Source organism: Aquarana catesbeiana, linkage group LG03 (assembly GCF_042186555.1).
Source record: "Aquarana catesbeiana isolate 2022-GZ linkage group LG03, ASM4218655v1, whole genome shotgun sequence".
Taxonomy (NCBI): domain Eukaryota; kingdom Metazoa; phylum Chordata; class Amphibia; order Anura; family Ranidae; genus Aquarana; species Aquarana catesbeiana.
In genome coordinates, this window is record NC_133326.1 from 21,577,899 (window position 1) to 21,595,097 (window position 17,199).

The 17,199-nt window shown below is 45.0% G+C and overlaps 2 protein-coding genes across 2 annotated transcripts in view; one reads left to right on the forward strand and one right to left on the reverse strand.

Annotated features, from left to right (window-relative positions):
• RNF212 (ring finger protein 212) overlaps positions 1-3,325 on the reverse strand; it is an 80,003-nt gene extending 76,678 nt beyond the window's left edge. The window contains exons 1-2 of the mRNA XM_073618378.1: positions 3,211-3,325; positions 1,634-1,767 (exon numbers count right to left, since the gene is read on the reverse strand). Coding sequence (XP_073474479.1) covers positions 1,634-1,745 — 112 coding nt within the window. The 5' untranslated portion in view covers positions 1,746-1,767; positions 3,211-3,325. The remainder of the gene's footprint in view (positions 1-1,633; positions 1,768-3,210) is intronic.
• LYSMD4 (LysM domain containing 4) overlaps positions 1-17,199 on the forward strand; it is a 72,668-nt gene that overhangs the window by 27,453 nt on the left and 28,016 nt on the right.

Sequence of the window (17,199 nt, forward strand, 5' to 3'; positions counted from 1 at the left end):
GAGGCTGCAATTGATGTTTTTTTTTTCCAGAATTTTTCAGTTTGTTTGCGCCCCCCCCAAAAAAATTTTGAGCACCAGCCGCCAACGTTTCAGACCACTACATTGTTTTGAGGTGGGGGTTGTTATGTGTTTGCTAAGTGGCTGTATCCCATTGTTCTAGTGTTTGTGTCTGCCTTGGGAGCAACCTATTATGGGATGTATTTGTGTTCCTAGCATGTAGACCGGGGGCAGGGAGGAGGAAGGAGGGAATTCCTCCAACAGCCCTCCCTGCTAATAAGACAGTCTACTGAGGAGAGTTTGAATACACCTGTGTGTGTCTCTTATTACCGAATGTAGTTTATCCCACCCTGTGCCATTACGCAAAGAGGGGGGGATTGTCCCTGAGTGTATATCTGTTGGTACATGTGTTTGAATAAACAGTCTTATGTTTTCTTTCACCCTACACTGAGTTACGGCTAGTGACTGGGTGGGCTAAGGGGTCTTGGATCGTGCTGGTACCAGACAAAGGAAGCGTATATGGCGGACATAGTCCTGTTGAGGACAGGGGGTCCATGACAGAGCTCCTGTAAGAAGATATTTGCTACTGATCCATTAGGGACTGACATTATTCCGGGGGGAGTACAATCTAGGATCCATTTTTCTGCAAGTGTAACATAGAGAAGTTGTCCTCCAAGTTGTTTCTGAACTCAGTTTGGGCATCCCTTAACCCCATCCAAGTTTATATTCCCCCCCAATGAATTATAAAAACAAGCCCGAGGACTGGCTTTCTGCCTATGAATGCACGTTGGAAAATGTGTGTTGCCTGGCTGTGCAGGATTAGGGGGACCCAAAACCTAGCGGCCCTCTAGGGGGTAGCGCTATGTGATAGACCTAGCCGGGACAGAGGCTTTTGGAGAGGGCTGAATGCAGGCCTCTTGCCTTTTCGACTATGGGCCCTGGATTTTAAGGGAACAGTACTCTTTTGTGAGGTGTATGCCTGGGGACCCTGAACTAATGTTACTTTGGATTCAAGTCCATGTCCCCCCAAAACACAAAACTCTGTGAAACCCCGTATGTGCCATATTATAAATAGTGACTGCTTCACAATGTTGTGTATATATTGTGTGTTGTCTCATGCTGTTGTGTACTGTTTGCTGTGCTAGTTGGGGGTGGGGCTGTATTCCACTGTTCTATTGTGTTTCTCTGCCTTGGATCACAGGATGTGTATTTCTATGGAGGGGGGGGGGGGGATTCCTCCAGCAGCTCTCCTTGCTTGGGACTGTGTGCTGATGAGACGTTGGACACACCTGACCTGTGTGTCCATTGTCATTGGACGGTTTAACCCGCCCTCTTTTTCAAGGGTGGGGGGAAAGAGTCTCTGAGTTATTTTACCTGTTGTGTCCATGTGTGAAAATAAAGGAGTTGATTCCTGTTTGACCCTCAAGACAGAGCCTTGTCTCGTATTTGGGGGGGGGGGGAGAATTATTCGTATGGGGTTCTTGTTCGGCTGATCGAAGTGTTCGGTAGCTGCCTTTGTGTTCGGAAATGGAATGTCCTAAACAGCTTTAACCCCTTTCATACTCGGGGTGTCGTTACACGCTACATTACAGTATGTTCATATTTATGTTATGTTCACCATCCCCATTTATATCACCTTTCTGTAGGCAGGCGTCACACAGTACATGGCCACAGTTTGTGATAGCAAGCCTGGATGTTTGTCTTCTGGGCTGCAGAAAGCACACATTACACCTCATCAGATCCCCCATTTGTCTCGCATTGCCATATACACTGAAAGTGAAAAGTAAACAATTAGCCATCAGGATAAAACATTGGGAAAAAACACTCATTGATATCCTAAAGGATGCAGCAGCATAAACATGTAACGTGGTCCTGCAGTCTTCCAATTGTGAAGGAATTATTCAGGTCTTAGAGCACTTCCACACTGAGGCGCTTTACAGGCGCTACAGTGCTAAAAATGGCGCCTGTAAAGCGCCTCTCCTGTGTCTCCAGTGTGAAAGCCCGAGGGCTTTCACACTGGAGCGGTGCGCATCTTTGCAGCACTCTAGGAGCGGTATATTCACCGCTCCTAAAGCGCCCTTTCCCATTGAAAACAATGGGGCAGCACCGCAAAACTGCCGGTAGAGCGCCGCTACATCGGAGCTATGCTGGCGGTTTTAACTCTTCTTCGGACGCTAGCTGGGGTTAAAACCGCTCCACTAGCGGATGAATAGCGTCGCTAAAACGACAGTAAAGCGACGCTAAATATAGCGCTGCTTTACCGCCGAACGCCCACAACGCCCCAGTCCGAAAGTAGCCTTAGATTTATTATCACCTAGGGGAAATGTAGGTGTAGCGTTGGGTCCCCAGTGTAATTCCCCAGTATGGCCACAAGCTGTCGCAATAGTTTTGAGAGTATCCCAAATTTTGGGTTGTCACCGGAAGAGGAGCACAGGAGAAATCTTCCAAAGGAGACGCTACTTTAAAACGGAGGCCCCCCCCCCCAATTTTTTTTTTGTAAAGTCATCAGCTACAAATACTGCAGCTGCTGACTTTTAAAAAAAAAGGACACTTACCTGTTTAGGGTGCCCGCGATGTCGACAGCCAAACCCGATCAATCGCTCAGCTCTCGGCTGCTGCCGCCGCCGCCATCCTCGGTGAGGGAATCAGGAAGTGAAGCGTTGCGGCTTCACTTCCCGGTTCCCTACTGCGCACGCGCGAGTCGCGCTGCGCAATCTGGATGGTCCCTGCTGTCTCTGGGACCTGTGTGTTTCCCAGCAGACAGCGAGGAGGGGGCGGGAAGAGGCGTAGACCCCCGCAGGAGTCTATGCCCGGAAGTAGGTGCAAATACCTGTATTATACAGGTATCTGCACCCCCCTCCCCCCTGAAAGGTGCCAAATGTGACACCGGAGGGGGGGGGTCTGAAAAGTGGAGGTTCCATTTTTGTGTGAACCTCCGCTTTAACCAGGCATTTCTCTCATTTTGGAGGGATTTCCTCTCACTTCCTGTTTTGGCTATGGTACAGGAAGTGAATGGAAATCTTCCCTATGGGGCACAGATGGTAAAAAAAGATAATAAAAAGCTGAAAGGGGTTATACCCCTCCCTTACTTTGTCCAAAAAGAGAAGAAACTGTTTTGCCTTCAGTTATACTTTAACACAAAGGCTGAACGTCTTTAGCATCCATACAGTCTTTTGCTATACTATATGAGTCTGGCCTAAAGCCCTGTGTTACCTGGGAAACAGCGGTAGTGAGAGCGAGGCTTGGAACGCGGAAGTTCCGGGAGGTCGCTCAGACACTTCCGCTAGACAGCAGTAGAAGATAGACGTTTCATCAGCTATGGCGACCCGTCAGACTTGGTAACGGAAATGACGTTCCGTCGCCGCCATCTTGCTACACCCGCACTCCTCCACAGTAACGATATGCCGAGAAGGGGGCAAGCGGACATCTTCTTACACCCACCGGAGTTTTGCATTACACAGTTATTTTTAACAGGAAACGGAGCTTATGAGGTGAAATACAGTATTTAGAAATCCATCAGACTGTTTACATGTTGAATTATAAAAGCAGCGCTGTTCTGTCACATTAGCAAACCTGTGAGTTCAGCAGGTTTGCTGCTGCTTTTAAAATTCAACATCTAAACAGTCCGTCGGATTTCTATATACTGTATTTCTCCTTCTAAGCTCCGTTTACTGTTAAAAATAACGGTGAAATGCAAAACTCCGGTGGGTGTAACAAGATGTCCGCTTGCCCACTTCTTGGTGTATCGTTACTGTGGAGGAGTGCGGGGTGTAGCAAGATGGCGGCGACAAAACGTCACTTCCGTTACCAATTCTGACGGAACACAGGGAGACAGTCAGTCAAGGCGAGTGAGTGTGTCACCACCGGGAGGGAAGAGCTCGGCTATGGAAGGATGATAGAGGTAAGTACACCCTTCACCTGTAATCTGAGGGTTGGAAAGTCCAGGAGATGGATGTACACGGAGATCCCCCATGACTACCATCTTCAGTGTGGGGCTGACCACACCAGAGCCAGCCCTGGGCTGACCACACCAGAGCCAGCCCTGGGCTGACCACACCAGAGCCAGCCCTGGGCTGACCACACCAGAGCCAGCACAAGGCGGTGTGACCGACTCCTTGTCCTAGAAGCTTGCACTCACAAGGGCTATTGTATACGTTTAACCTGCTGATAGATGAACGTTTAAAGCCCAACTCCAGGGTAAAGATCCCCCTATAACTGCATTTAAAAAATCCATGGGACATAGACATGGAGGACCTCAATGACTAAGCCCTGTAGGTGGGGTGAAACGCATTGGGGTGGCATGGACATGTGCGTTTCTGAAGTAGGGAAGCCACAAAATGCATTTCACACCACCCATGGGACATAGACATAAACACAATTTGTTTGGGGGGGAAAAAAAAACACTTTAATGAATTTAAAAAAAACAAAACACAACACAATATTTACCCAAATGTTTTTTTATATAATGTGAAAGATGATATTACGCCGAGTAAATAGATACCTAACATGTTGCGCTTTAAAATTGCGCACACTCGTGGCATGGCGCCAAACTTTGATACTTGAAATCTTTTATATGTGACGCTTTAAAAATGTTTACTGGTCACCAGTTTAGAGTTAGAGGAGGTCTAGTGCTAGAACTGTTGCTCTCGCTCTAACGTTTGCGGTGACGCCTCACACGTGTGGTGCGAACGCCGTTTACGTATGTGGGTGCGACCTGCGTATGCATTTGCTTCTGCGTGCCGAGCATGAGGGTCCTGGGCACTTGTACCCCCTTCCTGCCCAGGCCAGTTCTCAGCGTTCACCCCTCTACACTTTGACAATTGCGCGGTCATGCTACGCTTTACCCATCTGAAATTTTGTATCATTTTTTTCCCACAAATAGAGCTTTCTTTTGGTGGTATTTAATCACCTCTGGGGTTTTTATTTTTTGCTAAACAAACAAAAAAAGACCAAAAATGTAAATAAAAAATAAAAAAACGTTTTCATAGTTTGTTAGAAAATTTTGCAAACTTTTTCTCCTTCATTGATGTGCGCTGATGAGGTGGGACTGCTTGGCGACACTGATAGGTGGCACTGCTAGGCGGCACTGATGGGCACTTGTAGGTGGGACTGCTAGGTAGCACTGATTGGCGGCACTGATGGGCACTGATAGGTGTCACTGCTAGGCAGCACTGATAGGTGTCACTGCTAGGCAGCACTGATAGGTGTCACTGCTAGGCAGTACTGAAGGGCACTGGTAGGTGACACTGGTGGGCACTGCAAGTTCGCAACGGAAGGGCACGGATAGTTGGCACTGAAGGGCACGGATAGTTGGCACTGAAGGGCACTGATAGGTGGCACTGGTGGGCACTGCTAGTTGGCACTTATAGGCACGGATAGGCGGCACTGATTGGCAGCACTGATAGGTAGCACTGGTGGGCACTGCTTAGCAGTACTGATGGGCACTGGTATGTGGCACTGGTGGGCACTGCTTAGTAGCTGATGTCCCTTTTACATAAGTCGGTAATCGGCTTGTTTTTTTCTCCTCGCGCTTTTAGCGTGCGGAACAAAAAAAAAAAGCAGATTACCGGCTTCTGTTTACATCACATGAGCTGTCATTGGCTGACAGTTGATCATGTGATAAAAGGGCCGGGATCGGTGATCAGAGTCCACCACCGCACACGGGAGGATGTCTATGGAAGCCCTCCCACTAATTTAAGCCCACGCTGTAGCTGTCTTTTGGCTATAGCGCCGGCTTCAAGTGGTTACATTTTATCTTTTTTTTTCTTTTTTTTACAATGGTCCTTTTTTTTTTATCACTTTTATTCCTTTTACAAAGAATGTAATCATCCCTTGTAATAAAAAAAAGGGATGACAGGTCCTCTTTATGGAGACATCTGGGGTTAAAAAGACCCCAAATCTCTCCTCTACCCTGGAAAGCATGAGATAATAAAAAAAACATTGATTTTTACTTTCCAGAGAAAAAAAACTGTCAGTGTTTACATCTGCCAGTGGCGGAAAGTGACGTCATGACACAATTTACTGACAAACTAAAAAAAACTTTTTTTTTAAAATTTTCAGTCTTTTTTTCGTTTTGTTTTTTTTTTCGTAAAAAATAAAAAACCCAGCAGTGATTAAATACCACCAAAATAAAGCTCTATTTGTGTGAAGAAAATTATTAGAAATTTCATTTGGGTACAGTGTAGCATGACCGCGCAATTGTCATTCAAAGTGCGACAGCGCTGAAAAATGGCCTAGGCGGGAAAGGGGTGAAAGTGCCCGGTATTGAAATGGTTAATGGCATCCCAGTCTTAGTCCGTAGGGTTCAATATTGAGTTGGCTCCACCCTTTGCAGCTATAACAGCTTCAACTCTTCTGGGAAGGCCGTCCACAAGGTTTAGGAGTGTGTCTATGGGAATGTTTGACCATTCTTCCATTTGTGAGGTCAGGCACTGATGTTGGACGGGAAGGCCTGGCTCGCAGTCTCCACTCTAATTCATTCCAAAGGTTTTCTATGGGGACTCTGTGCAGGCCAGTCAAGTTCCTCCACCCCAAACTTGCTCATCCATGTCTTTATGGACCTTGCTTTGTGGACTGGTCCAAATCATTAGGTGGAGGGGGGATTATGGTGTGGGGTTGTTTTTCAGGGGTTGGGCTTGGCCCTTAGTTCCAGTGAAGGGAACTCTTAAGGTGTCAGCATACCAAGACATTTTAGACAATTTCATGCTCCCAACTTTGTGGGAACAGTTTGGGGATGGCCCCTTCCTGTTCCAACATGACTGCTCACCAGTGCACAAAGCAAGGTCCATAAAGACATGGATGAGCCAGTCTGGGGTGGAGGAGCTTGATTGGCCTGCACCTCAACCCGATAGAACACCATTGGGATGAATTAGAGCAGAGACTGTGAGCCAGGCCTTCTCATCCAACATCAGTGCCTGACCTCAAATGCTCTTCTGGAAGAATGGTCAAACATTCCTATAGACACACTCCTAAACCTTGTGGACGGCCTTCCCAGAAGAGTTAAGAGAATAAAATTGTGCACGTCTGTGTATCCGCGACAAACTACGTCCATTTTATTATCCATAGATGACACTTTGAAAGCCGTTACAGGTTACCACCTTAGATTTACACAGGAGGTCCTGGTGCTGGAATTTTTGCTCTGAATCTGATGTTCACAGTGATAACTGTGATAACTAGAATCGCCTATATATACGTGATTGTGCACTTGCGGGTTTTGGGCGCGACCACACGCCGCCTCCGGCGGCTTGCTCCCGCTGTGATTTTACACAGTGGGAGCTGATCAGCAGGTCCCATGATGGACCCGATGTCTGCCGGGACCCGCTGATCGTTCATTACTCTGACAGAATGACAGTCTGCCTATGTAAACAAGGCAGATTGTCATTCTGTCAGTACAGAAGACATGGATCCTGTGGTTCTGTGAAGCAGAAACACAGATCCATGTCTTCAACTAGTAAAAGCGCCTCCCCCACAGTGAGTAAGCACTCTCTAGGCACACATTTAACCCTTTGATCGCCCCTGATGTTAACCCCTTCCCTGCCAGTGTCATTAGTACAGTGTGAAACAAAGTGTAGCGCTATAAAGTGAGTACTGAAAAATATAAAATAAATTACATGAGTAAAAGAACACTAATCTTAACGTGTCTATGTTAACAAAAAGAGTCCATAGTTATAGTCTCTAAGTGAATAAGACCGTAATGGTCTTAAACCATGAGGTGAGAAGTGCCGTCGCTACAATAAGTGGAAAGATTGTGAATTGTCCTGTGTTCCAAAATAGCACAAACGAAAGTGGTATGGTGATGATTGTTCATCAATCTATTAGGGACAGAAGTCCTCGGAGTTCCTATCGGTAATAAGCAGAATCCACCTCGGTGTCCTCTATGAAAACGTGTGAAGTTCCCACAACCAGTAGTTTAGGAGGCTTACCGGAGGGTTAGAACCCAAGACAGCGTATACTGTAAGGGTCAAACCGGCTTGTATTGCCCACCGGCAATAGGGGGGATCTTGGCAACCTGGGGAGATGGGAGTCCCAACTGTTTTCATAGAAGTATCCTCTCCATATGGTTGGTCACATATCCCAGAATACAGCCCATATAGAATAAAAAAGGGGCCACATAGTGTAATTCCATAAACAACAAGTAAATTTATTAAAGGAAATGCACTTACATTTAAGAAGTTTTGTAAAAAGCACTTGTGTATATAAAAGAAGGCAGCAGTGGAGTCCTCCCGACGCGTTTCGTCTACCAAGACTTCGTCTAGGGGTGTCCTTCCACTGCTGCCTGACTCCCTAATATAGGGACTGTGATCCCCATGATGAGAATCCAGCCCATTCAATTACCTTCTATGGCACTTCCGGGTTGCCAAAATGGCGGACCCGCGTGCGTTCCAGGCCTCGATGTCATAGCCATGTGTTGCGTTCCAACATCGCACACTCCCCAATATGTACCCCAAATTTTGATGAAATTATACATAACTTGCTACGAGTCCAGGGGACCGAAACAATAAAGGTCCGTGGCTGCAAAACCTCCGTGTTCTTTTTGTTAATATTATCTGCGAAACGGTGTTAGATCCAACACCCGATCTCGCGATATTACGGCATGACGCTGAGGATGAAAACGAGCGTCATGTCGTCATGATGCCAGGCGGGGGGCGCGGTCTAACACGCCACCTTCCGGAATGACCCGCGTTCCAACTGAGCCTCGTTCTCAGGGTCAATATTGATGTTACGACATGACGCTGAGAACGAAAACAAATGTCACGTCATCTTGACGCCGGACAGGGGGCGTGATCCAACACGTCACCTTCCGGAATGGGGGGGCGTTCCAACTAAGCCTCACTTTCAGGGTCAACGTTGAACCTCACGTTCAAACGAACCCACAGCGTCACATCCAATGCCCATGCGCACGATGTGTGTGAAACTGATAGTTCGCAGTGCTTTTAACGGGGAACAGTGAAGTAATTCCAAATATCTACCACCCAGGGACAAAAACAGGGGATATATATATTTCCCATTAGATTAATGGAACATATCAATGGGTATTATAAAATTCCAAATTGAGAAGTGCCAAAAAGGTTTGTTCCAATTAAAAATAGAATATATACCGTATATAGAAAATGTGTGTGTGTGTGTGTATATATATATATATATATATATATATATATATGTAAAAATTGTAAAAATAATGAAAATTATAAAAATGTTCAACTGTAGTTGTTATACTGTATTCACAAGAAATTGAATGACTTGGATTCTCATGAGACATATTTACCAGTAATATATCATAATCAGAATTAATATATGGGTCAAATATAAAATGTAATAATTATACAGAGGACCCTATGCATCAAGACTGGTCTATGAATGCGTTAACATCCACTTTGACGTTCATACCATGAGGGGCAAAAGACTGTAACTCATGTATCCAGAACATTTCTAGGCGGGATACACCCCTAGTTCTTGCACCACCTCTCCAAGGGGGTGTGTATTTATCAATAATGATAAATTGCGATCCCTCCGGATTTCCATTATGAAATTCCTTATAGTGTCTGGGGACAGTATGTTTTGGGTCTCTGCTTTTAATAAGGGCAATATGCTTACAGTATACGCTGTCTTGGGTTCAAACCCTCCGGTAAGCCTCCTAAACTACTGGTTGTGGGAACTTCACACGTTTTCATAGAGGACACCGAGGTGGATTCTGCTTATTACCGATAGGAACTCCGAGGACTTCTGTCCCTAATAGATTGATGAACAATCATCACCATACCACTTTCGTTTGTGCTATTTTGGAACACAGGACAATTCACAATCTTTCCACTTAGGCCCCTTTCACACTGGGGCGGTGGGGGCGTCGGCGGTACAACAGCGCTATTTTTAGCGCTGCTGTACCGTCGTTCTTGTAGCGGTATTCGGCCGCTAGCGGTTCGGTTTTAACCCCCGCTGGCGGACGAAAAAGGGTTAAATCCGCTCGTACAGCGCGGCTATAGCCGCGGTATAGCCGCGCTGTCCCATTGATTTCAATGGGCAGGAGCGGTGAATACACCGCTCCTTCCCCGCTTCAAAGAAGCGGCTCGCAGGACTTTTTTTTACCGTCCTGCGAGCGCACCGCTTCAGTGTGAAAGCCCTCGGGCTTTCACACTGAACAAACAGCGGAGGCTGTTTAGGGGCGGTTTTCAGGCGGTATTTTTAGCGCAATACCGCCTGCAAACCGCTCCAGTGTGAAAGGGGCCCTATTGTAGCGACGGCACTTCTCACCTCATGGTTTAAGACCATTATGGTCTTATTCACTTAGAGACTATAACTATGGACTCTTTTTGTTAACATAGACACGTTAAGATTAGTGTTCTTTTACTCATGTAATTTATTTTATATTTTTCAGTACTCACTTTATAGCGCTACACTTTGTTTCACAGGTTTACTTAACAAATATTCTTTTTGTCGTGTTAGCTGCTCACTCAGAGTAAGCGCAAAATACTTTACCGCTTTTTCTTTGTCATTAGTACAGTGACAGTGCATATTTTTAGCACTGGTCCCCAAAAAAGTGTCAGGTGTCTGCAATATGTCTCTGATCACCGCCATTACTAGTGATAAAAAAAAAAAATATCCCATAGTTTGTAGACGCAATAACTTTTGCACAAACCAATCAATATACGCTTATTGGGATTTTATTTTACCAAAAATATGTAGTAGAATACACATTGGCCTAAATTTATGAAGAAATATTTGATTTTTTTTTGGATATGTTTTAGAGCAGAAAGTGAAAAAAAATGTTTTTTTTTTTTCAAAATTGTCAGTCGTTCTTTGCTTCTAGCACAAAAAATAAAAACCGCAGAGGTGATCAAATACCATCATAATAAAGCTCTATTTGTGTGGGGGAAAAAGCACATCAATTTTATTTGGGTACAGCGTCGCACGACCGCGCAATTGTCAGTTAAAGAAACGCAGTGCCGTATCTCAAAAAAATGGTCTAATCAGGAATGGGGGGGGGGGGGGGTAGATCTTCCGGAGCTGAAGTGGTTAAGTATGTGTGCAGGACTGACGTGTGTGTTCGCCTTTGCACAGGGGCACTTTAAGAAAGATTTTTTATTTTATTATTTATTTAATTTTTATTTTTTTGCTCAACTTTATTGCTATCACATCCCTTGTGATAGTATGGGCAGTAACAGGTATGCTTCACTGAAAGATCTGGGGTCTATTAGACCCCAGATCTCTTATCTGCTCTTAAAAGCACCGGATCAGACCAAGATCGGTTTTATCTGATGCTTTCCCAAGCCAGCAATGGCTCGTTTACATTTGAAACCAGAAGTGACAAAATACCAGTTGGGCCCCTTTTTTGCCGCTTGTAAAAAAAAACGATCTAGCGGCTGATTAGCCGGCAGAATCGCTTTTACAAAAAAAAAAGTCCATCACCAGCTGTTAACAAAGATACCGGGGTGATGCCTGTAGCTGCATGCATCATCCCGGTATAACCCCCTACATCCCTGCGATGTACCGCTACGTCAACGGAACCGGAGTGGTTAAGGGCACATCCGTCGTTTTTGGGTACAATTCTCCTTCTAGTGTAAAAATGTAGGCGTTTTTCAGCGAATGGTGCAAACGGCCTACTAGAGCTGCACGATTCTGGGAAAAATAAGAATCACGTTTTTTTTTTTTTTTTTGCTTGGAATAAGGATCACAATTCTCACAGCGTAACATCATCTTTCACAAAGATTGGGCTAACTTTACTGTTTATTTTTTTTATTCATTAAAGTGTATTTTTTTTTCCAAAAAAAAATTGCATTTGAAAGACCGCTGCGCAAATACCGTGTGACATAAAATATTGCAACAACCTCCATTTTATTCTCTAGGGCAGGCATGTCCGAAGTCCAGCCTGCGGGCCAATTGCGGCCGTGGTCCGGTTTCATACGGCCCCACTGGTAATTTGAAAAAAAAAAAATATATATCTATCTCTTTTGTGGCCCCCATCGAATCCCTAAGCATCACGCTGTGCTTGGGATTCGTTGGGGGGGGGGGCACAGCAGATATATACCGTATTTATTGTTCCTCGGAGGGGGCGGGACTAGTGCTGTCAGATTACATACAGGAGAAGCTCCTTTTTACTCGGTGGAAGTCCCATCTCCTGGGCTGGCGTTCTGTCTGTCGTAGGAGGCGGGACTTTATATTAAAGAGGCCGCCGAGTAAACAGGAGATTCTCCTGTATGTAACCTGTTGGCGCTCGTCCTGCCCCCTCCCTGTCCACTCTGAGGCTGCATTCAGGGCAAAGGTGGGGCTGCGCATGAGCACTGACCCTTATTTTGCTTCACAGTTCTTTATTTACAGTTTTAATTTTTTTCCAGAAACCTCCCTCTTAAAGTTTTTTACGCTGATAAATACGGTATATCCAAATAACACGCCTGAGCTCGTCCTTAGACTCTTCACCAATCACAGCCACAAAGGCAAGAGAATTCTTGTTGGGCCATGTATTCGTTAATTTGCATTTAATTTGAATGGTTTAAAGGCAAAATGGTCGGCCCTCACGCATGTCACGGCCTTCTTTAAAAAAAAAAAGTTTGGACACCCCCGTTCTAGGGTCTCTGCTAAAATATATATATATATAATGTTTGGGGGTTCTAAGTAATTTTGTAGCAAAAAATGATTTTAACTTGAAACCAGTAAGTGTCAGAAAAAGGTTTAGTCTTTAAGTGGTTATTTGGTCCCTCATTTACAGACAGAAGTTTATTCCTTTGATCTAAAGAACAAAACGTTACACTGTTTATAGTTAGCTCAGCGACTGAGTAATATTGTGATACTTGGCAGACTGCCTGTTTTTTTTTTTTTTTTTTTTTGACAGCTGTCGGCTTAAGCAGAGAACTCTGCATAGAATCGGGAAAATGTTTTGTTAACCACTTCAATGCCAGGCATTTCCACCCCTTTCCTGCCCAGGCCAATTTTCAGTTTTCAGCGCTGTCGCACTTTGAACGACAATTGCGCGGTCATACAACACTATTCCCCACAAATAGAGCTTTCTTTTGGTGGTATTTGATCGCCTCTGCGTTTTTTATTTCTTGCACTATAAACGAAAGAAGGGTGACAAGTTTGAAAAAAAACACAATCTTTTTTACTTTTTGCTATAATGAATATTCCAATTTTTAAAAAAATCAAACACATTTTTTCCTTAGTTTAGGCTGATATGTATTCTTCTTCATAGTTTTGGTAAAAAAATCGCAATAAGCGTATATTGATTGGTTTACGCAAAAGTTATAGTGTCTACAAAATAGGGGATAGATTTATGGCATTTTTATTATTATTATTTTTTTTTTTTTTTTTTTTACTAGTAATGGCGGTGATCTGTGATTTATACTGTGACATTGCGGCGGACATATCGGACACTTTTGACACTATTTTGGGACCATTCACATTTATACAGCGATCAGTAGAGCTGGGCGATTTTCTCAAAAAAAAAAAATTCGAATCGAGTTTTTTTTTGTGGACACCGTGCCGCTCCTGAGGAGCTGAGGGCAGGAGTTTTTAGGCTCTGCTTTAGGCTTCGGCCTAGTCCGTGGCGTCCGGCTTCGCGGACTAGGCCGAAGCCGCGGCCTCACCTAAAAACTCCTGCCCACAGCTCCTCAGGACTGACGTGGTGTCAGCGCCGGTCCTGGTGGAAAAAAAAAAAAAAAAATCTAAAACAATTTGCTGAAATTTTGAATCGATTTGACCTCTCAACTCAATTCAAGATTCAAATCAATTTTTTTCCCTAGCGATCAGTGCTTTAAAAATGCACTGATTACTGTATAAATGTCACTGTCAGGGAAGGGGTTAACACTGGGGGGCGATCAAGGGGTTAAATGTCTTACGTAGGGAGGGATTCTTACTGTAGGGGGCGGGGGCTCACAAGGGGAGGAGACCGATCGGTGTTCCTCTGTACTGGGAACACACAATCGGTCTCCTCTCCCCTGACAGGACGTGGATCTGTGTGTTTACACAGGCTCTGTTACCGGCAATCGCGGGTGCCCAGCGGACATCGCAGCCGCCGGGCACGTGCATCGGCCCCCGAGTGACGCGGCGGGCACGCGCCCCCTAGACGGCCCAGGAAGCTGAGGACGTCGTATGACGCCCACCCAGGATGGGAGATCCCTCCTGCGGGCGTCATTTGACTATGGGCGGGATGTGAAGTGGTTAAGATCGCGAGGGGGAAAGAATTGCGTTCTTAACGATTAATCGCGCAGCTCTACAGCCCACCATAGAAGTGAATGGCTGTACTTGTATGGAGTTCTGCATTTGGGAATTATCCTATCTGCACATGCAAGAAAACCTCATTGTTTACCCGAGTACAGCCACATACAATACAACTCTTCACTTCTATGGCCAGCTGTAAATGCCATCTTTGGCTCTCTAGGTGTAGAAAAATGCCGAGGATTTTACGGGAGGGTTTGATACTAGTTGGGGGGTTAAAAGAATTTGACGCGTTTTAGAATTGGATGTGATACACTTACTGGAGTGTTTTTGTCAGCCACGTCTTTAGAAGGATAGCACAAGTACTTTTCTTTTATATGTAATGGGGCACTGCGGGCCCCAGGGAAAGGTCAAGAGGGCCCCATGCGGCCCATAAAACACCAGTTTCACGTGTCGGTTCTATAGACGGTTGTTCCAAAGATAATGAAGCTGTTTTGGAGTGATGCCAAAGTGTTACACCACCCATCAGCTTCAAAGATCTCTTACAAAGCAGCTTTAGGACATAAACACAGGAGTATTGTTTGATCTTTGCTTGTAAAGGCTCCTAGAAGTAGAATCAGCTTCAGTAAGCATATATGGCAGACCTTCAACGGCTCCCCTGATGAGCTTAAAGCACCAATCAGCTCTAGTCCAGGTCTGGGGACTACAAATCTTAAAGGCGTTGTTCACGTTCAAATGTTTTGGTTGTTTTTACTCAGTACAGTGCCTTGAAAAAGTATTCACACCCCTTGAAATTTTCCACATTTTGTCATTTTACAACCAAAAATGTAAATGTATTTTATTGGGATTTTATGTGATAGACCAACACAAAGTGGCATATTATTGTGAAGTGGAAGGAAAATGATAAATGGTTTTCAACATTTGATACATATATGTGAAAAGTGTGGGGTGCGTTTGTATGGCGCCCCCCGGAGTCAATAATTTGTAGAACCTCCTTTTGCTGCAATTACAGCTGCAAGTCTTTTTGGGGATGTCTCTACCAGCTTTGCACATCTAGAGAGGGACATTTTTGCCCATTCTTCTTTGCAAAATATCTCAAGCTCTGTCAGATTGGATGGAGAGCGTCTGTGAACAGCAATTTTCAAGTCTTGCCACTGATTCTCAATTGGATTTAGGTCTGGACTTTGACTGGGCCATTCCAATACATGAATATGCTTTGATCTAAACCATTCCATTGTAGCTCTGGTTGTATATTTCGGGTCGTTGTCCTGCTGGAAGGTGAACCTCCGCCCCAGTCTCAAGTCTTTTGCAGACTCTACCAGGTTTTCTTCTAATATTGCCCTGTATTTGGTTCCATCCATCTTCCCATCAACTCTGACCAGCTTCCCTGTCCCTGCTGAAGAAAAGCATCCCCTCAACATGATGCTGCCACCACCATGTTTCACAGTGGGGGATGGTGTGTTCAGGGTGATGGGCAGTGTTAGTTTTCTGCCAAACCATAGTGCTTTGCTTTTAGGCCAAAAAGTTCAGTGTTGGTCTCATCTGACCAGAGCACCTTCTTCCACATGGCTTCTCACAAACTGCAAACAGGACTTCTTATGGCTTTCATTCACCAATGTCTTTCTTCTTGCCACTCTCCCATAAAGGGCAGATTTGTGGAGAACACGACTAATAGTTGTCCTGTGGACAGATTCTCCCACCTGAGCTGTGGATCTCTGCAGCTCCTCCAGAGTTACCATGGACCTCTTGGCTCTTCTCTGATGAATACTCTCCTTGCCCGGCCGGTCAGTTTAGGTGGACGGCCATGTCTTTGTAGGTTTGCAGTTGTGCCATACTCTTTCCATTTTCAGATGATGGATTGAACAGAGCTCCGTGAGATGTTCAAAGCTTGGGATATTTTTTTATAACCTAACCCTGCTTTAACCTTCTCTGCAACTTTATCCCTGACCTGTCTGGTGTGTCCCTTGGCCTTCATGATGCTGTTTGTTCACTAAGGTTCTCTAACAAATCTCTGAGGGCTTCACAGAAAAGCTGTATTTATACGGAGATTAAATTACACACAGGTGGACTCTATTTACTAATTAGGTCACTTCTGAAGGCAATTGGTTCCACTAGATTTTAGTTAGGGGTATCAGAGTAAAGGGGGCTGAATACTAACGCACGCCACACTTTTCACATATTTATTTGTAAAAATTGAAAACCATTTATCATTTTGCTTCCACTTCACAATAATGTGCCACTTTGTGTTGGTCTATCACATAAAATCCCAATAAAATTAATTTACGTTTTTGATTGTAACATGACAAAATGTGGACAATTTCAAGGGGTGTGAATACTTTTTCAAGGCATTGTATAGTGGAGTTCTTTTCCCTGTATTGTTTGTTTGCCTCACCTTGTAATGATGGGCTCCCATGTTGTGGCAGCAGATTGTAGTATCATGGCTGATCGATCCCCCTATGTTCATTTATTCATTCATCTAGCTTGTTCCTATCTGCTAAAGGGACAGGTAACTTCCTGTTTTTGGTCACACGGGGAGATTTACTAAAACTTGGCACTATTCGGGGGGGGGAGCGGGTACCTGTTTTTACAGGTACCCTTCCCAACCTCCGGGAGACCTCGCTGCGGCGAGATCCCTCTAAAGTTCGGCCCCCCCTCCTCCTTCCACCGCCTCCTCGCCATTCAGAAAGCGCAGCACGCTTCGCACATGCGCAGTAGGGAATTGTCTGTAGAGCCACGAGGCTACACTGCCGGTTTCACTTACAAAGAATGGCTGCGGCAGCACCCAAGATCCGACTGGAAAATCGACCGGGGTGCTGACATCCTAGGATCCTTGGACAGGTAAGTGTCCTAATATTAAAAGTCAGCAGCTACAGTATTTGAAGCTGCTGACTTTTACATTTTTGGTGGGGGGCTGGAACTCCTCTTTAATGCATTCTATGCATTAAGAGAGAAAACCTTCTGTGTGCAGCCCCCCTAATACTTACCTGAGCCCCATCTCGACCCAGCGATGTTGCACGAGAGACTCGGCTGTCCGGGACTCTCTTTTCTGATTGGCTA